At 43.9% G+C, this 27,196-nt stretch overlaps 1 protein-coding gene and 1 long non-coding RNA gene across 5 annotated transcripts in view; one reads left to right on the top strand and one right to left on the bottom strand.

The window, feature by feature from the left end:
- Positions 1-6,948: 6,948 nt before the first annotated feature.
- Positions 6,949-17,571, bottom strand: LOC146384644 (uncharacterized). 4 transcript variants are annotated; one of them, XR_014800900.1, is made up of 4 exons: positions 14,995-17,571; positions 14,166-14,707; positions 13,483-13,748; positions 6,949-13,387 (listed from the first exon to the last, which is right to left on the bottom strand). It is a non-coding gene; the product is annotated as an uncharacterized LOC146384644 (long non-coding RNA). The 4 variants fall into 4 exon arrangements; XR_014800902.1 differs by having other exon boundaries at positions 15,212-17,571; XR_014800901.1 differs by having other exon boundaries at positions 14,166-15,413; positions 15,795-17,513.
- Positions 17,521-27,196, top strand: part of phf21ab (PHD finger protein 21Ab) — a 23,387-nt gene continuing 13,711 nt past the window's right edge. Inside the window, 8 exon segments of the mRNA XM_084936661.1 lie at positions 17,521-17,606; positions 22,500-22,539; positions 22,708-22,759; positions 22,839-22,928; positions 23,927-23,959; positions 24,048-24,113; positions 26,002-26,154; positions 26,240-26,455. Coding sequence (XP_084792787.1) covers positions 22,718-22,759; positions 22,839-22,928; positions 23,927-23,959; positions 24,048-24,113; positions 26,002-26,154; positions 26,240-26,455 — 600 coding nt within the window. The 5' untranslated portion in view covers positions 17,521-17,606; positions 22,500-22,539; positions 22,708-22,717.

The following is a 27,196-nucleotide window of genomic DNA, read 5'->3' as shown; positions in this document are numbered from 1 at the left end:
ACATCATTATATACCAGCTAGCCAAACTTCAGTAACCCTACAAACGTCACTGCTGTTTAGTTTTCTGTCTTCATTTATGTTGGAAGTGATAGCAGAGCTGTACGTTTGAATTTGTTTCCAAAACCCCGCAGTCAGGACATGCTATATTGTATTTAGATAGAAGCTAGCGAGCTAACTTCCTGCTAACTTCTAACTCCGTTAAATGTCATAAATTCCGTTTTCATGGATGCCTGGATGTAGAGCAGAACGCTGATCATTTTATTAAAGATGAAAGACTTTAGACAGTTTTTCAACTCTCAGTAATGCCATAGTGATCGTTTGATATATGGACCTGCAGCGGAGTTTAGGCCCAGACACGGCTAGTGACGTCAGACTTAACGACCGGATTATTACATAGTAATACATTATTTTATATTATAAAGTATTATAAGACTACAAAAAGGAGTGTGGCAAACACAAACAGGTTTCCTGCGACTGCTTTGAACGTTTCATTTAATTAATATCGATAATGGCGGTCGTCAGTTTCATGGTGACGCTGCGTAACGACGGTTCAGGGTTTCTAATGAATCCAGCAGCTCCTGAATATTTCACGTCTAATAAAGTACATTTTAATGATTATGTCTTGCAGGGACGCACAGAGTAAAGCAGGAAGTAACTAAAAGGAGACACCTGTACAGGAGGCGAACACTCGCAGAGCAGAAGCTGAGCGTAAATCAGGATTGAGGAATCAGAACTGAGACTAGAAGAGAAAACCACTGACCAAAGTAAAACAGGAAGTGAACATGGATGTAGCTGAAAGACGGAATATGAGCATCGAAATACTTCACATGAATGAACCGACACAAAGGTGAACACAGGAGCAACACACAGCGAAAAATCCGAGACTCACAAATCAAATCCTAAACAAACCCAGAACAGCATCTGAAGACCTGCAGGCCTCACTCAGCTCAGTAAAGGTCACAGGTCAACGATAACAAAGAGGCGGGGCCAAAATGGACTCCATAGGACAGTCCAAGGAGCAAAAACATCCCAGCATACAGACGACTCGCTGCAACTGACAGAACCGCGACCTGAAAACCCTGAAGGAGGATGTCCGCCCATCAGTCCGTGCCCTGAAGCTCAAGAGCACTCGGGCAGCAGGACAATGATCAGAAACACAGCAGCACGTCCACCTCTGATTGGCTTGCCCACTGATTCTTGGAGTGGCCAGAATCAGTGTGACCTTAAACAGGCGTTCATGCTGGAAAACCCTCCAGCACGTCCGAATTCAAACGATCCTGAAAATTCCTCCACAGTGACGTGAACGACCCACTGAAGGCATCACAAACACGTGACCGCGGGTTGAACAGCCAGTCATTAGGTTTAGGGGCAGTTACTTTTGCACAGAGGGCAGGCAGGTTTGCTCTGAGTTCACTCTGGTGATCTAATATTAAAATTGCAGAAGGGAAACAAAAGTAAAAGTTTCAGTACTGAGTCGACTTCTTTAAACAGAGTTGCGGCCCTGAAATGTACTCGCTGAACCACTCCGCCTGTTATTGGAGAAGGTAACTGAACCTTGTGCTGTGTTAATATAACAACAACAAGAACAAGAACAATAACAACAATAACAATAATAACAATAATAATAGCACATAAGAATACAAATGTTACTTGAATCTAAATTCTAATTCTAATGAATGCACTCAGCTTGAATCTGTCTTGTCGGACACGTGACCCTTACAGAATAACCTGTTGCCTACCTGGTGGAGGGACGCTGCCTCCACACTAGTGATGGGATTTCCGGCTCTTTTGGCTCCGAACCGGCTCTTCAGGTTGTTTTGTTGCTATTGCTATTATTAACAATAATATGAAATTATGCACAAAAGGAATTACTAATGTAAAAAAAAAAGTGGTTTTATTTATATATGTTTATATATAAATATATACGGTGGCCCCTAGAGACAAAACACGTACAAACTCCGAAACACATTTCTAGCGTTAACTGAACTTCAAAACAGAGCTACCTACATCACTTAAATTACACAATTGAAAGCATATGTGTATTAATACACATGCTTTCAATTGTGTAATTTAAGTGATAAATACACAAACAATTGTTTGTGTATTTCTACACAAGCACTCATATATATTCAAATAATTTTAAAAGAAAAAGTACATTTACCTGTTACTACCACACACCAAATCCGGTCGTTGGTACTTGCTGGCTTGTGTAGCCTCTAGGTAACAAAAGCTCAACGCTGGGCGTAGCATCCTGGAGCACTTCTGTTGTGTTTTGTACGTGTTTTGGAGTTTTTATGTGTTTTGGAGTTTTTACGTGTTTTGGAGTTTGTACGTGTTTTGGAGTTTGTACGTGTTTTGGAGTTTTTATGTGTTTTGGAGTTTGTAAGTGTTTTGGAGTTTGTACGTGTTTTGGAGTTTTTACGTGTTTTGGAGTTTTTATGTGTTTTGGAGTTTGTACGTGTTTTGGAGTTTGTACTTGTTTTGGAGTTTTTACGTGTTTTGGAGTTTGTACGTGTTTTGGAGTTTTTACGTGTTTTGGAGTTTGTACATGTTTTGGAGTTTGTACGTGTTTTGGAGTTTTTACGTGTTTTGGAGTTTGTACGTGTTTTGGAGTTTTTACGTGTTTTGGAGTTTTTACGTGTTTTTACGTGATTTGAAGTTTGTATGTGCTTTGTCTGTAGAGGCCACCATAAATATACTTTTATTTATTCACTCCACATAAAATGTAATAAATAAATCATATAATACAAAAATCAACTATTCACATTTCAACTTTTAACTATTTAAATTTTCAGCTTTTTCCTTTTACAAATTTAAAGTGAAACAACACAAAACTCTGCAAACCACAACACAATTAAATATAAATTATAATATGAAAACAAAAAGCAGACGCACATTCTCTGTCATATGGACCTGCATGAATAAACTTTCTGAATCCTTTATCATCTGCAGCTGAAAATAGTTGTGGATGATTACTATACCTTTCTAATGTGACGTTGTTGTCCCTGGCTCTCTTTCTCTCTCCCTCCCGCTCTGTTCCTGTGCTACTGCCAGTGTAACTACCGCCCCTCCCCCCTCTGCCCAGCGCAAAGCACAAGGCTGCGTGAGGAGTGAAGCGGGAAAAAGTGCGAGAGAGAGAGAGAGAGAGGGTGAGCGAAGGAAAAAAAAACAAAAAAAACACGGCTCGAGATAAGGAGCCGGCTCGCATCGTTCACGCCAAAGATCCAGCTCTAAGAGCCATTTCGTTCGCAAACAACACATCACTACTCCACACCTGAGCACGGTCGGGGGTTACAGAGGATTCAGCAGGTGGAGGATCCGTAGTGGCTCAGCGTGGGGAAAACACTTCAGTACAGGCTGTGATCAGCTGAAATTTATGGATTGACACGTTTCACATCACTACACTAGTGATACTGCACAGTACACGGCTGATATAAAGGTGGAAATCAGTGACTGAGTCTTTAATGACGAAGCCCACGGCCACGTTCACACACTGAGCTGCAAACTAACCTGTTTATCCTGCACTACCCGCTGTTTTCATGCAGCATTTCAATAACACAAAGTTAGCACGGCTTAGCTTGTTTAGCAGGACGTTTCCCAAAAATGAAACACAAGAATTTATGTAAACAATCATGATCAGATCACATGTGTGATTTAGAAACACGAGGACTTCCATGTGAGCTTTAAATGAGCATCCTTCCTTTAACTCTGAGCTGCTCCTTCTTTCTTATCTGTCTCCATCTCTGAGTGAACTTAGCTGTCTGTGTTTTCCCTCCCTGTCAGATACACCAGCTGGGCCTTTAGCTGCAACACACTGTGACACACACAGTTTGTGTGTTTGCTGATGTTTGTCGAGCTGATAGAAACGCTGCATTTCAGATGAGCTGACAAAATCCTTACTCCCGCTATGCTAGCTCCTCTTCTGTAGTGCTAGCTAGATGCTAAGGTTGTCACGATCCCGGGTTTCCTGTTTGATATCTTCAGTGTGAGTCTGTTGTAGTTTTCAGCTTGGACACAGTACTACCTTTGCCCAGGTGATGTGTTTCCTGTCCTCCTGTGTCCCCCGTGTCCGTGTTTCGTCGGTTTTGTCTGGCTTTACTTTGGCCCGTTAGCTCAGCGGTCCTTGTCTCTGTCTCAGTGTCTCGATCCATGTTCAGTCATCCAGGTAAGTCAAACGTGTCAGTGTTAGCTTCCTGTTTTATTTTGATAGTCTCTCATCCTGTGTGTTGTGTTCAGATTTGAGGTTTTAAAAAATCAATTTAGATTTAGATTTCCTCCCAGTTTTTATAAGCATAATAAAAAACATAAGAGGTTTATGAGAACTAGAAGTTAGTGGTGATGACACTAACACATAAACACATGAGCACAGGAAAGATGCTCTCATGTTGAACGCCATCATAACGGCAGGAAGACGACACCAAAGTTCAGCTGAAGGATGATCCAACCACAGCTCGAGGTTAACACCACGCTGTGTGGTTTGGACACTCGCTGTGAAAACATCCACATCCTGAGCTTCAGGAGCGTCAGCCCACGGCTGCACTTACACCAGGAGATTTAAAAAACTGATTAAAGCTGCAGAGGAATCGTTTTATACAGATTTCTGTGTAATTTCAAAATACGCCTCAGCTGACCTGGGGTCAGAACTTTATCCATCCCACGTCAGGAAGCTCCATGAGGCAGGTGTGCACACTGCAGACTGATAGGCTTTCTATTTCACGTTGCTTTCTTATTATATGTTTTTTTAATTTTGAAAACAGAGTCTGCAGCCTGGGTAAAGACACCCATCTGAGAGGCAGAAGAAGTGCTCACCTGTACTCCAGATGTTAACATCAGCTCTGTGGCTGCAGGATGAATCTGTGACCAAGTGCTGTAGATAACTGAGTTATCATTACTGCCTTAATACATCAGCATCCCTCTAATGCTGCTGCTGGAACAGGTGGGTGGATTTAAATGGAAGTACTTTGTAATTGAGTTATCATGTTTTACTGCTGCTGAGGCAGCAGGTCAGACGCAGGGAGGAAGCTGGTTTCATCACTTAAAAATAAAAAAGTCATAAAGTATGTCAGACTAATGAGAGCGGCTCTGTATGGAGGACGAGACGCTAACGATGACTCTCGCCGTTTCACAGCCAGGACTTCCTGTTACTTCTGACTTTGTATGAATTGTGAGAATTTTTCTCATATTGAAAAGATTTGAATGTAAAATGAAGCCTCACAAATATCTCAGAATCGTTCGTTATTATCTCGTAACTCTGATTTCTACTATAGTTTATTTTGTTTGCAGTTTTGTTTTGTCTGCACATTTCCTATCACAAAGAACTTTCTCATAAATCATTTTTCATCATTCCCCACGTGTTGGGATGTGAGTTGTAGCTTTGCTCTTTTATTAGATGTTAAACTTTTTTAAATTCTGATGGACGTTTCCCGTGATCCCTCACTCATTCCTGCTGACGTTTTGGGTCAGCGAATCATCTGCATGAAGCACTGCAGGTTAATTTCAGTTCAAAACTTTTAAGAAAGCACCATCCACCTTCGGATCATTCGCTGTGGTTTGAGTGGAGCTGTGATCCTCGGGGCTGCTCCTCTTCCTCGCCCGAAGCTCTCACTGAGAGCTGCGCTTATCTAACTGTGGAGGCCGCGCTCTCAGCTCAGCGCTCGAGTGAACGTTAGTGATGCAAACGTCGAGCCTGAAATTATTTTTATTTCTTCAGAGAAACTGTGTTCACAGGGCTGCAGGCTAAAAACGAACTTCAGCCTCGACCCTCTTAAATGTGAGTATCAGAGAGAAACGATGGCACGTTTGGCTAAAAATAATCTGGATTTGAAAAAAGAAAAAAAAAAGAACTGAAACGACGGTTTTGTGTTCGTGACATCGTCCACAAACGGGTGTTTGTCGAGCCTGCAGGATCTTCTACAAGCTGCTTTAATAGGTTTTAGACAAATAAATTAATTAACAGATGCTGCAAACCAATCATCAACCTCCGTGGCAGAACACACCAAATACTGCAGTTCCTCTAACGTCCTCTAGAGGCTCCATAGACTCCCATGTTAAAATGTAATGGGACCCTGATAGTCCCAGAAACCTTTTGGAAAAATGTGACTGATTTATGTTTTATCCATGTGGAGGAAAAGCGGTTTTCGTCCCAGTCGTGGGACACTGAACCAGATCTTTACCCTCTCAAGGATACTTGAGCGTGCTTGCCCAACCAGTCTACATTTGTTTTGTGGACTTGGAGAAGCCCTTCGACCATCTTCCTGGGAGTGTCCTGTGGGGCGTGCTTTGGGACTCTGGAATGTTTGGTCTGTTGCTACGGGCCATTCGATCCTTATACAAGCGTTGCAAGAGCTTGGTCCGCATGTCCGGCAATGAGTTGGACTCGTTTCTGGTGGGTGTTGGACTCCGCCAGGGTCGAGTTTTTGAATCACCTGCATAAAGCCCTGCTGCTCCATCATGTGACCGCACTCATTTCCATCCACCGTTTCCTCTTCCTGTCCCACGAGTCCTCGGGGATGCTCAGCCAAGTTGGTTGACATCTCTAGCTGCTAACATCTTCTATGTAACCTGGTCATCCTTGATGGTGTCTGCTCTGTCCACCTTCAGCAGGAAGTGTCTTGGATCATTGCAAACACTGGTTTGTTGGAGGTCGATGGATTCGCTCCTTTGTATGTGTTAGATCGTCAGCGCTCACTGTCAGACGTGCTTGTCTCATTGTGAGCACGATAGTGATGGAATCTGAATTCAGTTAAGTTTCGTTGGTGTCGTGTGGATTCACAGGTGCTTTTATAGTGTAAGGTAAAGACCCTGCACTCACTCAGAGCTAAAGCATCTTTTAAAAACAGTGAGATTTTCAAGTTTTATAATTAGAAAAACTTCAGTGTCCACATTAGTGGAAACTGTTTTCAGTTCATAACATAAATACTGGAACAATAAACACACATTTATAAGACATACATCACTGCATGGTGTTATTTAGTAAACTAATTGCATTTGGCACAGATGATCCTGTATACACACACCATCCTGTTCTCCTCCTGTATACATCTTATTTGGCAAATCACAGGCTTTTATTTTAAAAAACAAAATTTAAAGCATACTGACCTTCCATCATTCATCCAAAACAACAACAACAAAGTAAGTGTTTGAAAGAAATACGAGCAGGCTTTGCACAACCTCGCCGTCAGTGTTTCCACAGTCTGGGAGGAGTTATGTGCAAAAGTTTTGGACCTTCGTCACAACCACATGCCGTGGGACTGTTCGCCTTTACGAAACCCTGTGCAGGTTTTCATGAAAAGATTTTACAGCAAGCAAAGTCGACGGCTACATCTGGCCCAGCCTCTCGATGAGACACGAATAGGAGGGTGACTGCTGTCAGCTGTGTGCACGGTCAGCATGTCTGTTTGTGGAGTTTCTCTTTATACGTTAGATTTAAAGACCGTGCAGAGCTCGTAACCGCAAAATTAAGAAAAAAAAAACGTGTGCAGTGATGTTGTCGCCTTTGAAACGGCGGCTTTGAGGACAGCAGTCAGCTTCAGATTAAACGGCTCCAGTCGCTGCTGGATAGGCTGAAACTAGCAGTGACATAGTTTCTGCACGACGGCAACTTAACCACAAAACGACACAGGCATTCAGCGACGATGTTTCATATGGATATAAATATATGAGTGGACTCCCAGAGAGGTCTAGCTGGCTCAGATTCATTGCCACAATCTGTCTGCTTTCACTAATTAGGCCGTGGTTGTCCATAAGCTTTAGCCGTCTGTCTGAGAGACCGCGACTGGTCGGAGGCTGGTTGCCCCTCACCAGGTGACCTGTGTGGTCCCCAGAGTTGGAGGATGTCGTTGCACTTCACTCAGTGGTAACAGCACTTCCTGTTAATCAAACAGAGAGCTTTAAAACACTCTCTGAAAATAAAGGTTAATAAAAAATGCTGATTAAAAATCAAAGGAGCTCAGACCAGTGTCAAAGATCACCTTGTGCTTCCACAGTTGGTCCACAGTGATGGGTCCTCCATGGACAAATGAATCCTACCTGGCGACCGTGACAGTAAACATGTGTTGGAGGACGCAGGCTGGCCTCGCTCGCCGTAATCACATCAGCCTGCTGCTGAGGGCCTGATGGCCTCGCTGCTCGGACGGCTGCTGGGCCTCAGCGGCCATAATCACCGGCCTGGAGCGACTCTCCCCGCACACACACGAGGTGGACGTCACTGTAATCTCATTACTCCTCCCAGTAACACGCATCATAACCAGCTACTCTTAGATCTTCACTGATCTCATTACAGAGACCGAGCTGCTGAAAACGTGCAAGAAAAACATTTTCAAAGAGTTCATTAACCTCCTAGGACCTGCCGTCCACATATGTGGACATCACATTTTGGGTTATTTAGACCAAAATACTCAATTTTGCTCTACATGGGCCTGATATCCACTTATGAGGACATTATACTGCTACTGTTCTATCAACATGTTAAACAAATATCCTCATATGTGGCACTTGTTTTTATTAAAAGCAAAAATCTGGTAATTCTTTGTTTTTACATTCATCGGGCCCCAATCAGCCCAAATATCAAAGAGAAATTAAAAATGCTGCTGTGGAAGAGTTCAGGTCTTAGGAGGTTAAAAAGGAGTTGGCGTCTTTTTCATCTCGTGCAGGTAAAGCAAATACTCCACTGCAGCTTCAGCTTGGAGTTAAACATTAATGGTTCCTGCTTCAGCTCAAATATAGAAGAACAGAGGATGTGAAACGACCCGGGAACTACACTGGGCATTACTGTGGTGTGGAGCAGGAAACCGGTTGCCTGTCCCTGGATGGGATGTATGCTGTGAAAATCATGTTCATTAGTACTGAAGAGGAACAGATTACAGCAGTTTTAACAAGAGTTTAAAAAAATACAAGAAAATATGAACATTTGTCACATCAGTTTAGGCGGGGGAACCATGAGAAACAACAAAGTCGGCAGTTTGTTTTCTCCGGCACATTATCACTGCAAAGTGGGACGAGCTTATGTTGGAGGCCTGTGGGACAAAGTGGGACATCGTTACAGCAGCTTTTGAACTGCTGGAGAACAACCACAGAGCGGACAGCTTTACGAACTTCAGATTTTCCGTCTCTGTATGATCCTTTCCGGATTTCTTTCGGTTCCTTTTGTGACACCTTCTTGTTTATTCTGGACATTTTTTCACGTCTTCTTGGTCAATTTTTTGTCCCACTTTGGCATTTTGGAGAAATATTGCTTCACTTTAAATGAGTTTTGGCATTTGTGGCCATTTTTTGGACATTTCTTTTTTCTTTTTTGTGATACTTTTGTGTCTCTGATCGTTTAGGGGTGTAGCTTGATGCTCGCGTCGCGTGTCTTTGTGAGCTTTTTGTTGTCTCATTTCATCTTTCAGAAACTTTGCTTTGTTTTATGAGTTTTTTTATATTTGTGATCCTTTTTGAATATTTTGCATTTCCTTGGGGACATTTTGGTCTTTGTTCTTGTCACTGTTTAGTTCTGCCTTTGCTGTTAGAAGCTCAGCTCCTGCTGTTGTATTTTGCTCGTCCTGGGTCGGTTTGAATTCTGACAGAAGCTGAGGTTTCTTGCACTGGGAGCTGAAGCTGCTGGCATACTACAGGAAGTGACTGTAGCTGTGATATAAATGAACTTCTCATCCCGAGGCCGAATTGCGTCCGACGGGTGGAGGAGAAGGTGTGTGGATGTTCAGGAGACGTGGAGTGGAGCTGGAGGCAGGTGTAGAGGCTTCACGTCCACCCCCGAACCGCTGCTGAACCTCCCTTACATAAAGAGTGTTATGAAAGCTAGTCAACAATCTGCTTTGATTCACACGAGCCCGGTCATGAGTCACTTCCACACGGCTGAAAAAGTAAGAGAGGAGCTGCGGTTATGTCATCATAGGCTGGTGTTTCACCGCATGGATGGTCGCAGTGCAGCATCAGCAGCACTGTGGGCTGATCTGAGTGCACTTCACTGTTCCTCTACACCAACGTGCCTGCATTTCACTTCTTCATGTATCCTTTCAGGTCGAGTAGACACATCGTTAGGTTGTACCTGTCACACCTGCGCTGCTTTCCACACTGAAGTCTGACTCGTGTGCGTTTGTGTAGATGTGAACGAGGTCACTGCACTGAGATGCTCTGGAGGAGGCGTGTCGGTCCAAACTCTAGTTTGCCAGGTGTGGTCAGGTATGCTGCAGTTGTTGTTCCCGCCCTCAGACACATCTGGCCAATCAGCAGACAGGATGGTATCATGCAGCTTGTAGCGGCTTTCGTTGGCGCTTCCTCTGTGTGAAAAGAAACCAAACCGCGAGAGAAAGCTGCAGGTTTACAAACTCAGCAGCTGATTCCCAGCAGACGTTTGTTCAGTTTGATTTCTGTGAACAGTAAGCCCCTCCCACGCCTGGCTGGCCGGCCTCTAGTGGACATTTCAGGCTCCACTCTCTACATCAGGGGTCGGCAAACCTGGGCACGAAGGGTTAACTGATGACACGATCATAGCTGGATTGGCCATCGGACATTTGCCCGGTGGGCCGGAAAGGGGAGGCAGGAGGATAGACCCGAGGCGGCCGCTGGTCCGAGCGTCAGGAGAACTGAGCTTAGGTAAGAAGTTATGACCTGCAGTCTATCTGAGTCAGATATAAACCAAGTTTAGGTGGAGTTTATTTTCGTTGTGCTGACTTTTTACAGTCAGTTACAATAACTCGTACTGGGTACTAGCTAGCATGACGGGGTTTCTATACAGCTGGGTGGGTGCTGTGATGTTACTGATAGTGAACTTTATTCATAAGGTTAGTTAGTAGAGTTGCCAACCGTCCTGTAAAAAATGGAATCATCTCGTATTCAGAGAAAATATTACACGTTTCGTATTGAAGTGAAAAGGAACAGTTTGTCCTGGACTTCAGCTACAATGAAAAAGACACAAAGCTGGAGTTATTCTGTGTCTTTGCTGCACAGCTGCCTCTTCTCCTCTCATCCTCTCCCCTCCCTCTCCTGTTTCTACTTCAATCATGAAACTGATCAATGATCAGCTGATCGGCGCCAGAAAGAGGAAACCAGCAGATGTCGCGCTAAACAACAGCAGCACGTTTAAGCTTGATCAGCTGTTGTTAGAATTTATTTAATATTAATTTCTAGTATCAGCTGATGTTTGCTGGAGCCACAGCTGTAAAGCTGCTGGTCATGATGTCGGTTTGGATATGTGGTGAGAGGGAAACATGAAGATGAAACCAGGAGATGTCCTTACTGAATCATCAGAGCTGAACAGGTGATGGAGAAACAGGTTTACCTTTTAGGTGACAGGAATGAGTTGAAGTTATGAACTGTTTCTGAGAGACAAATAACACCAGGATCCTTTTCTAAGTAGCTGACAGCTGGTAACTGTGCAGGGGCGGGTCTAGCAAAGTGTTGCCAGGGGGCAGGTAGGGCATTAACAGGGAGAGGGGGGCACAAAGACATACTTTTCTTTCTTATTCTCATTTAAAATGTCTCACTTTTAATAAATAATTATCTGAATCTTACAACCAAAGTTTTTATCTGATGTACAATGTATAGAAATCATACATATACCAACAAGACTGTACATCACTGTAACAACAGCGTTTGTTTTCATTGTTGTGAGGAGACCATAAATAGCATTTGTATTTTCTGTTGTACAGTTCATTTGCTGTTATGGATAAAAAGTATTTTTTTGTGTCAAAATAGCTGAAAACTATTCGCTGATAGCTGCCAACATCTGCGAACAAATGTAATTCTATAAAGTTGTTATATTAAGTGTGTAACTGTTAATATAGAGCGTTATTACATTTATTGCTAATGCAATCATATGGCACACTGACTTCTGAGGAAACTTTAGATGCACTCATCATCAGAAAGGTTGCCGACTCCTGCTCTACATAAAGGAATAATATTTTTACCACCATCACATGTTAACCCAGCGTTGTTTTTGTGTTTATTTGAGGTCGTTTTACGTCTCTGCTGACATTTTTGAGGTCATTGTTTTGTTTTGTGTCTCTTTCCCTTCTATTGGTGGTCATTTGAAACGCTCACCTCAACGTTCATCAGTGTCTTTGCTAACCCAGAGATGAGCGTCACAGCCCTGTAATGTCACCCACTGGCGTCCCGGATATTTTCAGGTAACCCTGTTTGGATTGTGAGCCAAAGCTTGGTCGTGGGTCTGCATCCACACACACAGATACATGCTCCTCAGGTATGCAAATATAATCCTAGAATTTCATCACTTTGGTGGTCTGTTAGCACAGTGACCTCACAGCACACATGTCTTGGGTCACATGAAGGCTCCAACAGCACAAGCACGGTGCAAGCAAAGCTAGCAGCCACAGCCGTTAGCATGGAAGTCTGACTCAGGTTTGGAGCCAGCTTCTAGTGGACATCAGAGGAACTGCAGGCTCACCATTCACTCCATGTTTCAGCGCTGAGTGTGAAGCAGCAGTCTGACGGGATGCTGATTGGGAGCAGATTTACTGGGATTCAGTGTCAAATAATTGTGCTTCCACACAGTCATGGAAACCTGCTGTCATCAGGAAAAAAGCAGAAGATGATGTTCGCTCTGTAAAAGCTCAGTTTGCTCTGCTATAGCGTTACTTTGCTCTTTACTTCAGCAGTCATAATTACAGTTATTAAAGAATGGGTGGCACACACTCTGAACACACTTTTAACTGTGTGATAAGTGCTCTGAAACCAAGAAAACATCCCAATGAGGACTTGTGTGCACGCTGACAGAGATCCAAAACAGATCTGGTGTCCCGGCCTCCCAATTGTTTTTTTAACGCGTTTACACTCAGATCTGAAGTTTCATCTGAGGAGCAGAAACAGCCAGAGCTGCTTTTCAAAGCAGAGCAGGCGCTTAGGAAAACTAATCGACACACAGCGCGGAGACAATAATGCAGTTAGCAGCATCTAATGAGGCCAGGAAGTCATTACCCAGCAGATGATGGATCTGCTGCTCTCTGATTGGGTTAGTGTCAGTCACAGCACCGAGCCATCTGATTGGTCCGGGCTCAGTCGGCGGTGGAGGACAGAGGTCTTCCTGGATGTCTGCGTCTGAGTATCACAGCGATGTTCTCACCTTGGTCCTGACAGGTTCGAGTCTCTTTGTGGTTTTAGCTCGGTGGGGTTTTCTGGAGTCTTACTCGAGGTTCGAGTCACAGTCCCATCCACCCTGACCTCCATCCTACCTACTTCATCTGACTTTTATTTATTCTACTGCACGTGATCCAGGATACAAACTTTTAGCATAATGAACGTGAGTCCTAATTCGGACTCATGTTGCAAAGTGAAATTCTTCCAGTTTTAAGGAGTGAAGGATTAAATCTGGCTGAGGCTGGAGAGGTGGCGAGGACACAAAAGAGCAGCTTCTCAGTCGTTTCCAAGCCTTCAGAATAAAGTAGAGTTAGTGAGGATACCTGCTGTTTGATATGAAATGGAAATAAAGTGCAGAACACCTGAGTTACGTCTCTGCTTCCTCACCTGTGCACGCAGGCCTGATGATGTTTTCCAGAAAAATACCTGCACGTGTTAAACGGAGCGTCACAGTTTTATGTTTTACAGTCCGACTGCTCCCGGGTTTCATGTTTTCCTGCACATGGTTTTAGCAGCAAAGGCAGCTGCCTGGTCTCTGCTGTTCACAAATGAAGTGCAATCGTGGCGAGATGTGCTGTGCTGCTGTTTAACATCCTTCAGCCTGCTTCACTTTGTCACACAGCTTCTGTTTAACTGATTTATAATCAGCAGGTCTGAAACAGAAAAAAAAAGAGGTTAATCACAGTGAATGTGTGATTTCACGGGGGGTAATGACTTTTTCACACAGAGCAGGTAGGTTAGTCAGCACTACAGAAAAAAACAACACGTGATAAAGGTGTTTAAAAATATAGACTTTTTTCAACCACCACTAGAGGGCGCTGCTCCTTGAACATGAACAGAAGTTTTGTTCTCCTGTGTGTAAATACTTTTAGAGAAAACTTCAAAACAGACCAGTTTTGCTTTTTATGATTTTTTTTTAGGTCTTGTTATTGTTGTAACTTTAATATGTTTGTCAGAAACACATCTAACCTTTCCTGTATAAATAAAGGTTACATAAAAAAATCTGACTGCTGTGTGTGTGTGTGTGTGTGTGTGTGTGTGTGTGTACAATAATCATTTTCTATACATGCCTGTTTTTGATAGATGGAAGAAAATGAGTGATGGAGGTCAGACTAAACAGTTCACAGGTGCTTCACCCTGCGTGACCAGCAGGTGGGGCTGTTGCGCCGCTGCTGCAGAGGAAAATGTGAGACAGCCAGTTCCTGCACCCAGGAAGTATGTTTACTGAGAAACACAGAGAGTATGATGTGAAAAGCCCTGACTGAAGAAACATGGATGACTTTCTACCACGATTATGAAATAATATCCTCACAGGAAACAGATGCAAACATTAAAGAGAAATAAACCGAGCAGAACAAAACAAAGAGTAAACATCCTGGTAATAAAACTTCATTAAAACCTTGCGATAATGCTCATCAGATATGAGAGAAAAAAAGACTTTCATATTCTAGGGAAATAGAAACTGATACTGTGCTGGAGGGCCTTTTCTGGTCCACGGGTCGTTGTTTGGACCCCAGCAGACGAGCAGGAAGTCAGGAACAGTCTGATGTGTTTGACTGTGTCACATCCCCCTCTAGTGGCTGTTTTTAAGTCAATGCATCCACTTACAGAGCTAAAAGTAGAAACAATAGAAACACATTGAGGCTGCAGCTTTACTTGGGATCGTTTCAGACGAGTTTGGAATACAGAAAACAGCAGAACTCCGAGTCCTCCGGCCTCCAGCTGTGAGACGGCGACAGCTGCTTTTCTATCAGTCTATCGATAGATCAATCAGTCTATTCATCGAGCCATCTCTCTAAAGTAAGGTTACAGTTGGCTGTAACGACCCTGAACAGAAATATCAAACTGGCCCCGTCTCAAACCAGGAACACACATCAAATATAGAAATGCAATAGGTACCTCAGTTTTGGTGATGGACCACTTCCTGTGGGTGGTGGAGGCCACAAGTCCCGCCCCCAGGATCAAATGGGTCCCCAACACCTGGCTCCTGGGGTCACTCGGGGCTGACGGTGCAGAGGCCAGGCTTGTTTCACTTTTTGTGTCGCCCCGTCTTCATTCATCACCCTCATGTTTCCTTTTTTTCACTTCCTGTTTCCTCTCTTTCTTCCCTCCTCACCTATGCAGTCTCCACCCGTGTCTGTGTCCCTCCTTTCAGTCATCATCAGTCATGGGTACAGCTGTCCAGCACTTTTCTGGGATTGCTGACCTCTCAGACCCTCGTCTGCCTCACAGTCACCTACTGTCAGTGTCCCTCATGAACCCGGACAGATGATGTAGATGTTGTTAATCTCTGTGTGGAAACTGCAGATTCACACAGACTACAAACACGTGAAGGAGAAAGAAAGAAAAAAGCGAGGAACACGAGCGAACAGATTATAAGCTGTGTTTGTTTCATGAGCTAGCGTGAGACCGTGCTGGAAGTTTCCTGTGTGTAATAACAACTTATTGCTACCAGGCTAAGACCTATAACAGACCTATAACAGCTACGGGTGCTTTCTAAGGTTACATAGAGCCCCTGTAACATTTTACTCAGACATTACCCAGCCACTGATGAAACTCTGCCCCCTGCTGCTGAAAGCTTTAATTACAATTTGCGGGGTAATTACAAAAAGGGGCTTTAACAGCTGAGGCCAAGGGCAGGAAAATATGAAAGCCTGGACAATAACTGTGCATGACGACATCATAAAATGAAGAAGCACCTCAGATTTGTTTCCCGTTTGGCTTCTGTGAGTTTATTCTGTGGTCACATTCCTCCACGGAGTTATTTATTCGTTTCTCTGGAAGCAGGAGAAAAGGGGCCTCGTCCTCCTCCTTTTCCTCCACAAAGTGCAACAGTCCGGCGGGTCCAGCAGCGAGCAGCCGAACGTGGAGGCTGAAGGGCGGCGTGCTGCGCGGAGCTGGTCGGTAACACAACAACACAACAAAGTGCTCCGCTCCGCCGCCGAGTTTCACGGTGTGTGTGTGTGTGTGTGTGTGTGACTTTCTCTCCATAGAGTTTCACTGAGTTTACATCCGGGTTTTTTCCCTAGGCAATGGGAGTCGCAGCACCGCCGTTCCTTAGGCAAAGTGAAATAAATTCGCCGCACCGACACAAAAAGTAGTCCGCTTCCCGAACACATCCCCCCCGCGCCTCGGCTCGCTCATCGGCCCGATTTAACGAACTTTAACGGCCATAAGGACCGACATCGACCGCTCCCCGGCGGATAAGCGAGCTCCCGCCGGAGCCGCGAGGAGTTTTTGTGCCCCTTCGTCCAGCTCCGCGGCGCAGGGATCTGTGATGTGCTGAGGCTGAGCTGAATGAGATTGAAGAAGAGTTCTTCTTGTTTTGTAGCTTCAGTTTCTCTCTTTTTACACAATTTCCACTAAAAGTCACCCCGAAACACGACAGCTGGGTCCAGCCCCGCGGGGAGGAGGCGGCCGGGCTGTGTGTGCGCCTCTGTTTCACCGCGGATCGGCTTCTTACACACATATATATTTAATTAATCCAGAGGAGGACTGCTGCTGAGTAAGTGCACATTGGGCTTTTTAATTTCATAACTTTAATTTTCCCTGCTGTCAAACTTTACGCGTCTCCTGCGGCCGCCCGTGGTCGAGTGTCTGCGGCTGTTTGCGGGCAGGTGTGCGGGGCTGTCGGCCGGTGTGTGTCCGCTGTGTTCCCGTGTGTTTCTGTGTGTTTAGCTGCTCTGTTTCTTATTCTAGGAGTTGATATTCTGGAGGACAAGGGGCCGATGTAACTTGGACCCACCGACGCCTGCTCGCTGTCAGGGCTTTTTTTCTTGACTCTTGTAAAAAGATGGCGTCTTTCGGGACTGTTGGAGCCCGATTCGAGCCGTGCCCCCGGCCCCTGCCGCCCCTCGGCCGCCGTGTTTTTTTTATCTTTGATGGAAGTTGTTATCAGCGTGGCTGCTGGCTGCGTTAGCTCCGCGCGGCTAACAGGATGGTTAGCATTAGCGGCTACGGCTAACGTTATCCACTTGTTCTCAGCCTCAGACGGAGCAATGTCGGACGGTTTTTTTCACACCGAAACACCGAAAAACAGCCCGTAAACCGCGACGGTTCTCCCAAACAGGCGGCCGGGGGGCTCTCCGAGGGGGGACCGAGCGTCCACAGGGCCGCAGAGGCTTAATAACACGGTTATAAAACATTAATTTGTCTGCCCGAAACAAAAACCCACTTTTCAGTGTTTGAACTCCCGCAGCAGCAGAAGAAGAGGCACTTGGCGGCTTTCATCTTGAAACCCTCCATTTTAGCTTCATTTCTTCCCTTTTCGGGCCCTCTGCGGAGGCACGCGGGGCTGCTCGGGGAAGTTTATCCCGACAACTTGGCGTCCCACCCGGGGAGCAATTACTCCAATTAACCGGCGGCCTCCACAGCCCGCTAACAGCCGCCGAGCACCTCCGCTCAGGTGCTGCACGTATGGACGCTTCTCAGGTGGACCAGGACCCCCCACTCCAACACTACAGGTCCCAGTACTCAGGGCCCCCAGCTCGCGCTGCAGACTGGAGCACAAAGTACTTTTACTCATCGCTTATGCTGTACTACTGTACCTCGGGGTGGGATAGAAGTACTCGAGTATTTTTGCTTTCTGTTGCTTTAAATCTGTCCTGCAGTAAATTTAGACGTGTACTAACTAAAAACACCAAACAGTAAGTCACAGTACTTTGTTTCAGGATGTAACAGTTACTTTTTTATTAATAAGTAATGCACTACTGCTGTAAGTAAGGGCTGTTTAAAGTACTCGGTTAATGGAAGTATTCAAGTATTTCTGTTTTCACTCCGTGTGTACTAACGAAGCCTTTTAACAATGTACTACAGTAAATCAGAGTACTTTGTTTCATATTCCAGACTGGTAAAGTACTACTTTATTCATTAGTTATGCAGCACTACGAAGTGCAGTTTAAAGTACTTTGAAAGTGAAAGTACACAAATATTTTTATTTTCACTCTAGTAAATTTCAGACGGAAGTACTGCAGTAATGAAGCTTTTTTTAAACAAAGTACTTCAGTAGGATCTAATTCAAAGTACTTTTTAAATAATTAGTAATACAGTAGTATAGTGTTGGACTTGGAAAACTGTGTTTCCTCTTACTGTTGTACTACACTTCAGAGGGACACACTGCAGTAATGAAACTTGTACAACACAGACCCTCGTCCTGTGGTACACGGTGCTCTTTAAAGTACTTTTTAATGTGTACTGCTATATCTAAGTGCAGTTTTAAAGTATGTAGATAGTAGAAATATTCAAGTGTGTACTAATGAAGCTTTTTAACAATGTACTACAGTAAATCAGAGTACTTTGTTTCACATTTCAGACTATAGTACAAAGTAGCTTTTATGAACTAGTAATAAAGTACTACTAAGTACAGTTTTTAAGTATTTTGATAGTTGAAGTACACAAAAATCCTTATTTACATTCTGAAGTAAATTTCAGAGGGAAGTACTGCAGTAATGAAGGTTTTTAAATACAGTCAGAGTACTTTGTTTCAGGCTGCAGTATAAAGTTGTTTTTACCAGTAAATACAGTAAGTACTATTTCTGGGTACTTGGATAATAAAGGTTAATGATTACATTTTCTAGTACTTCAAATTTGTACTCCACAAGATTTAAAGAGTAAATGTACTGTACAAATCAAACTTTTTGAATAGAAAAGAGTAACTGGGAGTACTTATCGTAGGATCAGGCTGTAGTTTGTAGTACTAAAATACATTTGTTACAGTTTTTTATCAAGTTTAAGGTATTTGTAAAACGGAACTGCAGTACTATTTACATTTCTGGTACCTTAAGCGTGTACTAAGCGAAGTGGTGGATTCATTAGTAAACCAAAGTACTTGTCCCATGTTATAGACTGCAGTTTAAAGTACTTTGTAATGCAGTACTACAATGTATAAGTACATTTTTGAATGACCTGGACCATGGAGTACTTTGGTGTTTATTTGTCCTCTTGTGTACTTGTACTATACTTAAACTATAAGATGGAAGTAAGTCTTTTTTACTAATTAGTACTACAGTACTACACTTCTAACTAAGGTTTGAGGTACTGTACATGTACTGCTCTAGACTGCATTTCAAAGGGAAACCTTTTACTACTGAATACTGCAGTTTTAATAGTTGTATGTACTCATAAAGCAGATGTACCTGAGTATTAGTATTTTTTGTTACTCTGTTCTTGTATTCTACAAGAGTTTTGTTACTGCAGGTACTTACAAAATACACAGTACAAAAGTACTTTGAGTCCCTTTGTCTCAGGTTTCAGGCTGTGTTTAAAGTACTTTTAACAGAGTACTACTGAACTTAAATACGTGTTTGAGCTGCTCAGAAACTGGAAGTACTTCAGTTTTATTCTCTTAGTACTACTAAAGCTTTTCAGTGACAGTTGTATAATGGAGTACTTTCCCCTGTTTTTAGTTTTCAAGTACTTGAAAAGTAGATTCCTCAAATACTAATACTGCATAGAGATACTTTACTCCAGTAGGAAGTCTGAGTAATACTTTAAACTACAGCACAGAAAATCACAGTACTTCATGACTCAGGTGTTGAGTTTTGGACATGAAGTACTTTCTACTAAATTAGTAATACGGCACTACTGCATCTTGTGTAGTGTTGAGGTACTTGGAAAACGGGTCTAGTGGTTAAATCGTGTACTTTTAAAAACAACAAAGCGGAGTACTGCGAGCCACTTAAAGTACGCTTGATTCAGCAGTACTACATGTATTTAGTTTATATGTTTATGTACTTGGAAAAAAGCATCCGAGTACACGTCTGTCTGTGCTTTACAGTAATGATGTAGTATTTTTCTCTAGGTCAATAATAATATGTACTTCAAAATAGTTAAGTACTATAGTTATGGTACTTTTTCCCTCTGAATGAGTTTACATGTAGTATGTACTAATGCAGTACTTCGTAGTATTAATGGAGTTGGTTAAACTTGAAGGAAAGTCAAAGTACTTTTTGTTTCACTGCACAGTTTTTGTGTAATTACAGTTTTTAAAGTACAACACAGGAAATCAAAGTACTAGTAAGAAAAAGTACTTCACGCCACAGCCTGAAACTCAGTACAGGAAGCTAAAATACTCTGTTTATTGTTTTAAAAGTACTTTTTACTGCACTCAGCTTATCTGAATACTACATTTTTAAGTACTTCTCCACGTTTGTGGTGGAAAGTACTTGATGAACGACGACATCGATGAGTATTTAAATCTGATTTTACTAATACGCTGTACTACATTAAATGTTGTACTTTTTACTGCATTATTACTGCAGTTACTTTGTTGTTTTTAAACTTTTGAAGTAGTAAACATTAAATCGCAGTACTCCGTTCCCGGGTCACAGGCTGTGTTGTAGTACATTTACGACACGTGTGACGACAGTTTGAGGTACTTGGAGTATTTTCTCTAGTGTACTCCTGTACATTTTACAGGTAAAAGTACTTTTTACTGCACTAGTTTCAGCTTTCAGTCTTTCAACCGTAAATCGGAGGATTTGAAAACAGGAAGTACTTGAATAGTTTTTCTCACATAGTAGTACTACTACATCATCAGTGCAGTTTTGAGGTACTTTACTACTTATTTTTCACTACTTGATACTATGTTTCAGATTAGGGCTGTGCGATATGACCAAAATCTCATACCCCGATATAAGACATCTATCGTCCTGATAACGATATAAATCACAAAAATGTAACATTTTCTGTAAATTCTGTGAATCTCGGGCAGCTCGACTTGGGTGAAGTGTTTCCAGCTGCGCGTCATGTAGCTGGAGTCGAGTGTTTTAACCGATGCATGAAACGATACATTGTTAGACATAAGTTGTAACGGCCGCCGTTTTCTTTGTGAGTATTTATTACACGGCGTGCTGCGGGGAAAAGCCTGTTCTAACGTTTGAGTCTAAGGTTTATTTTTTAGCACCTGGCGTCTTTTTTACTTCTCATCTGTAAATAATCTGCTCTTTCACGTGATTCAGTTTATTTTGAAAAGTCTCAACAGGATCTTGAGCTTTATTGTGAAAGGTTTATGTGGAAAATAAACAAGCGGACACGCGATGGCGTTACCGTCAACAGGCGCTTGTCCGTCCGTAGTGTGGTTATATTAAATATAAGAGAAAGAGAGAACTTTAAGAATACAGCCGCTACAGTGACATCAAAACATGAACAAATATTGCCGTAAACAGTTTATTTTGCGACACCACGAAACAAACGACAGCGTAAAATGAAACGACAGACGTTTTTATATCGTCGTCCGATATATATCGTTATATCGAACAGCCCTAGTTCAGAGGATTATGTAGTACTAATTAAGCTTACAAAATACCCAACAATCACTCAAAGTACCTTGAGGCGCAAGCTGGAGGCTATAATACTTGTGTGTACTTACAGTGAAAGTACTTGTGCACTTCTTTCTTTTCTTTTTATTCTAATGAAACTTCAAAAATGTAAAAATGAAGCAGTTTTTATGTTTTATGCACTTTATTTTGTAGCTTTTACAGTTTTTATGAGTACTTCGGTACTTCATTTGTCTGCAGGTTACGGGCTGGGGTGTGAAGTACTCGAGTATTTCCATTTCTTTGTACTCCTGAGTACTTTTTCCTGATGTGTTGCTCACGTTAACCCCAAACAGCATTCAGAGACATGATGCGGATGTTTTTCCTTGATTAACTTCTTCCGTGGATTCTTCATAAATAATAAATCTTCTCAGGACCCTGGGTGTATTTCTGGCGACACTTTGAAGGGCCTTGACCCTTATGTTAGTTCCTGTTTCTGGTGTTTTTAGTTTAAATGTTTTTTGTCTCACTGATGCAAAGACATGTAAATGTTGGCATCCACACAGCAGGGGGCGCTGCAGGGGCAGGGATGAGCTAACAGGCTGGTGATGCAACACATTATTATGATGATGATTTTCTCTGAATGATTTTCTTTGTGTTTTTGAGGAAAAATGTGTCGGTTTATTCTTTTGTTTCCTCTCCAGCAGAGAAACACGAGCGAGTACTGCACAGGGCTCGTTCTTAATGCTCCTCTTTGATTTGAATGCATTTGTACCAAAGATTGGTCTGTCACATGACCTCTGAACCACTGTGGGCAGTGTGACCTGATCAGGCTCACATGTGAAAGTTTTATGGAGCAAAGAAAAAACAAACCCAAACTGTCAAATAACAAAAAGAATCATCTTAAAACGTGAACAGCAAACATTCGCAGGAAGCTGAAAGCTTCAGAAAACATCAGCAGATGGTAGAAAGGTGAGGACGTACAAATCGAGTCCACAAACGTGTGTTTTATTTTGAAGGTGTGTGCCGCTGCACACCTGCTGAGTTGTGCTGGCTCAGGACTGATCGTTGTTAGAATAAAGACGTCTTTTATTTAAAGTCTCCTAAACACACTGGGCCTGTAACGTGTGCGTTTGCTGTGTGTTACAGGGCAGCACAGAGGGGTGGAGTCCGGTCCCACAGCCAGGTGGTGAGTGCTGTTATGCTGGAGTGTGAGGCTCATTAATGCTGATGTGAATGAAGTGTTTGATGTTTGGGCGCGATGAAGCTCGGAGCCTGTTTGTGTGTAATGAACAGCTTCAGGTGAGGTTACCTGCCCTGTAGTCATCCGTGTGTCTGTGCCTCGTTTCCTCTGCAGCACCACTTTAATGCTTCAGTTGGATGGTTTTCCTACTGGAGACAGTGTTCAGGTGAGAGCTCACACACACAGGTGTGGTAAGTGTAGCCCTGAAACACCAGCGTCTCACCTTTCTGTGTGTGTGCGCGCAGGCTGATCGATCGGCTGGCAGACTGACTGGATCCATGATGGAATTACAGACGTTACAGGAGGCCCTGAAGGTGGAGATCCAGATCCATCAGGTACGCTGTGGGCTCAGCTGTTTCCTGTCTTGGCCGCTCGCTCCTCTTTTTCAAAGTTCAGCGTCTGCATGAACGCACTGAGGCAGGACACTGAGTAACGCTCCATAACACAGCCTGCTTCCTTTACTACAAATACATACGGATTGAATCAGGAGGCAACAGGTGGGGTTTTTACAGGAGCCTGAGGAATAATTATACTGTGAGTTTAAGTAGTTTCACAGGAAAAACAATGTTTCCACGTCACATCGTAAGTTCATGTAAGCAGATTATAGAGTGGATTCATTGGTATTTAATATTCATTATGTTGATGTTCTGTCAGTCCTTTCTTTACCACCATAAATGTGAAACCGTAACGTCGGAGCACAGTCGCACTTTTTGGGCGGAGTAAACCACCCTGAAAACTGCAGCACGCTTACAGTGTAGAAATATTGTTTTTTCCACAAGATAAACAAGAAATAACACAATACTAATAATATACTAATATTACTATAATAACTACCTGAAGTTACGCATCGCTTAAATTCATCTACAGTCTAATTATTTCTTTGTTTCCTGGGAAAACCTGACCTGTTACCTCCTAGTGTAGCTGACATGTGGAGGTACATATAAGTGCATTATAATACCAGTAAAATAAAGTGAAACTCTAGTAGGGGAGTAAGGGGTAAAGCCACATTCAGTCTGCAGACTGTGAGGCCTGCAGTGGGCTGTGTTTTAATGGAGCTTAAATCTGTTTTTCACCCTGTCACGTGGATGTCTGCTGTACTAAATGAAGTGATGAAAAAGCTGAAAATGTTCATAGTGTGATGGTAAAACAGGAAAAAAGAAATCAGGGTCAGGTGTGGTCTCTTTTATCTGTTTTCATTTGTTTATTTCGTTTATATATGATCCTTATCAAAGGACGCGCGTCCGTCAGAGCGAGCGCTGCTCTGTTTCGGGTGCAGTTCCCTGTGATGACCAGCAGGTGTCAGCGTGATCTGTTTTCTCTCTTCTTTCTGCAGAAACTGGTTGCTCAGATGAAGCAGGACCCTCAGGTAAGGTCCAAGCTCTTATTTCTTATCAGCACCTCTGAAGCTTCAAACTTTTCAGACGTTTTTTTTCACGGCATTTGTTTTTTGTTAGAACGCAGATCTGAAGAAGCAGCTCCACGAACTTCAAGCAAAGATCACAGCGCTCAGCGAGAAGCAGGTATGCGATTTAGCTTTGTGCTAACGAGCTGGTGTCCGTGGGCTCGTTTAAAGCGTGACCTTCTGTGATATTAGAGGGTGAGTTCACCCTTTGTTTCAAACAAAGAAACGTGAGCTCGGAGCGCTTCAGCTTCACAGACGCTAAAGTCCAGCTGTAGGAGTGACACGCTCTGAGGCCAAAGCTCAGGGCAGTGGTACAGTCTCACCTCATGAGCTTACGTCATTCTGATATCAAACATTATTAATGAACGACACAGAAGAGCCAGCAGTGGCAGAGACAGCGGTGCACGTTTGTGTCTTTGACTATTTGTTTTGCATCATTGTCAGTTTGTGACTGGGTCGGTCTCTTTCATGAGCTTCGGTGGTCGTTCGTTTCTTCCTCGTGGCTGTTGTTTGACTCTGTGTGTTTGGGGTCTTTCTCTATGGCTTTGTGATTGTTTGGTGTCTGGCGTTCATAATAGTCCCTGTGATATATGGATCAGATGAGCATCTGCGTGTTACGTCACGTCTGTAGTCTCTTTGTCTTCTGTTATTTTTGAACACTTTCATTGTGCCTCCTATTTTTATCTGCTCCCTGCGTGTTTCTCGCTGTGTTTGTTCTGCGTGTGAAACATTTTGTGCTCGCTGCTTCGACATCGTGCAGAATTAAAGAAGACGTTGTTGGATAAGAGTTTGTGCAGACTGAAGTGTGCTGAGATGATGTTGGAGTCGGGATTAGCTCAGATTATTGTGGGGAAACAGAAAGCCGTGCGCGTATTTGTGCAGGCGGGCATCTTGCGTAACCACAGATGACTAAAGTTGGTTTCAGAGAGTCGGCAGATTAGTCTCGCGCTGAGCTCGGCTCCCACCTGATGATAAACTGCCTCAGTGGGAATATGAGCAGGAGCGTGAGGGGTGGGCTCAGAGTAACAGTCTGAAGGAAGTTCAAAAGAAGAAGTGTAGGTGATTTCCTGCTCCTGCTTCTTCTTCTTGTAATTAAACTGGCAGCCGTGCAGCTGCTCTCATGGCCGAGTCTCTTTGATTCTGGGGAAAAGGAGCGATTTGAGATTTTTTTTATTGCACTTTTTCTTTCATTCAGATGTGCTGGGAAAAAGTGCGTGACCCTTGACCTTTTTTTTAGAGCGTGCGCCTCACCATCACGCGCTGACGTCATCACGCCTGAACCTCCCGAGCAGGCCGAGAAAGGCTGAGTTAAACAGGTAGTGTGTGTTTTTAGAATCGGACCTGTGAAAGCAGAAGTCCTGCGAGATTAAACATCCCTGTGCGGCGGCGGCGGCAGCGGCGGCAGTTGAAGTGCTGCACGTTATTGGCAGAAGGTCAAACAGTTCTCTGAAAGCCGCCACTTTCCTCCTCCTCTGTGTTTCTCTGCTTTCTCTCTCGCGGCGTCCTCATTGTGTTTCACTCCATTAAGTTCCTGCTTCTGAGTCGACTGTTGCTAAGCAACAGATGGGCTTTATCCTCCGACTGAGAATTCAGTCGCCAGTGTGTGCGTGACCTGAGCTCCACCCCTTTCTTCTTCTGCTTTTCATTCTTTTTGCTTCTTTCACTTATTTCTCTTTTGCCCCTCCCCCTCCTCCTCAGTCATGCAGAGATGCTTGGGTACTTATTTGTACTTATTTGTACTTATTTGTACTTATTTTCACAGTAACTTTTCTAAATTAAATGATCACGTGAACAATCACCAGTTAAAAAACACACTTTTTATATGAGTCTGCCCCAAAGTAAAGTTTAAAAAGCTTTTTCCCTCTGAGAGTCGACCCTCTGCCTCCACACCCTTCAGCCCAGCCCCCCCCCCATATCATTTGTTCCTTACTTTGTTTCAATAAAGCTTTTTTGAATGGAGAAGTGGCGCCTGCTGCGGGATTAATGTCCTGTGCTCTCGCCTGCAGAAAAAGGTGGTGGAGCAGCTGAGGAAGGAGCTGCTGGTGAAGCAGGAGCCGGAGGCCAAGCTGCAGCTGCAGGTCCAAACTCCTCCTGGAGGAGGAGACATCAAGCCGGCCAACCCACTGCAGAGCCAGCAGATACCTGGAGCGCTGCAGCAGGTATGAAAGCCGACGCGCCGTTTACAGGATGACTTAAAATCCGACTGTCTTTAAATGTGTCGTGGGTTAAATTCTCCCTCCACAGACGCTGACAGTGACGCCGGTCCTCACCACAAAGACGCTGGTGCTGAAAGCTGCCCCCGGCACCGTCCTGCCGCAGCGCCCGCCCACCGTCGCTATGGTAACCACAGCTATCACCAAACCCGACTCGCAGAACGCCCCCATCAACCTCCAGGTGGCCGGCAAGCTGACCAATCAGAGCTCGGAGCCCATGCGGCTGGTGTCCAAGAACGCCATGGTGGTAAGTGTGCTGTCGGTGCGATCTGTTCGAGCTCAGGAGACGCTTCAGACCGCCGCCTGCTGACCCGCCTGCGTGCGCTTTCACGTGACTCTGTTTCTCTGAAAGCGCTCGAGCGGGCTGTGGCGGCAGCGGCAGCTTCTAGCATCTCCCTCTGGGGGTCAGTTCCCCTCACAGAGGCGCATGATTGCAAAAAGAACACGTCACGACACGACTGAGGGTTTTCCAGGTGGTTTTCCACCGCGGGAACATCTCTGCGCCCGTTCCTGGGCCGCCAGACACAACAAAGTACCACCTCTGGGCGTGGGTAGGTACTTCCTGGGCGGGCCTCGATGCTGATGGGGTAAACTGATCACAGCGAGGTCCATCTTTAAAAACATGTCAGGTGAAGAAGAGCAGACCAAAGGGAAAAAAGCTTAAAAGTCAGAAACGGAGCGATCGAAATGACGAATCGTAACACAGCAGGTCGTTTTTAAATTGTTCTGCAGCCGTCGTTCTCTGAAACACTTCTGCAGCTTTGCCTTACCTTTAAACATACACTTGTTTTAGCCGCGCGGACAGGATGTAACAGCACGACCACCTGAGGTCTGCTAACCACCGATTAAAATACTGCACAGAAGACAGAAATGAGCGCAGCTGTCGAACAGCGCTGACATGAACAGAGTTCAAACTTGGAGGTGAGGCTCGTGTTTCAGGTTTCAGAGCAGGGCAGGGTCCGGTTTGCTTCAAGTGTTGGTCTCTGCT

This window comes from Perissodus microlepis, chromosome 7 (assembly GCF_051167445.1).
Source record: "Perissodus microlepis isolate ML-2025 ecotype Zambia chromosome 7, ASM5116744v1, whole genome shotgun sequence".
In the NCBI taxonomy this organism is placed as follows: domain Eukaryota; kingdom Metazoa; phylum Chordata; class Actinopteri; order Cichliformes; family Cichlidae; genus Perissodus; species Perissodus microlepis.
This window is presented reverse-complemented; position numbering and strand designations above follow the sequence as displayed.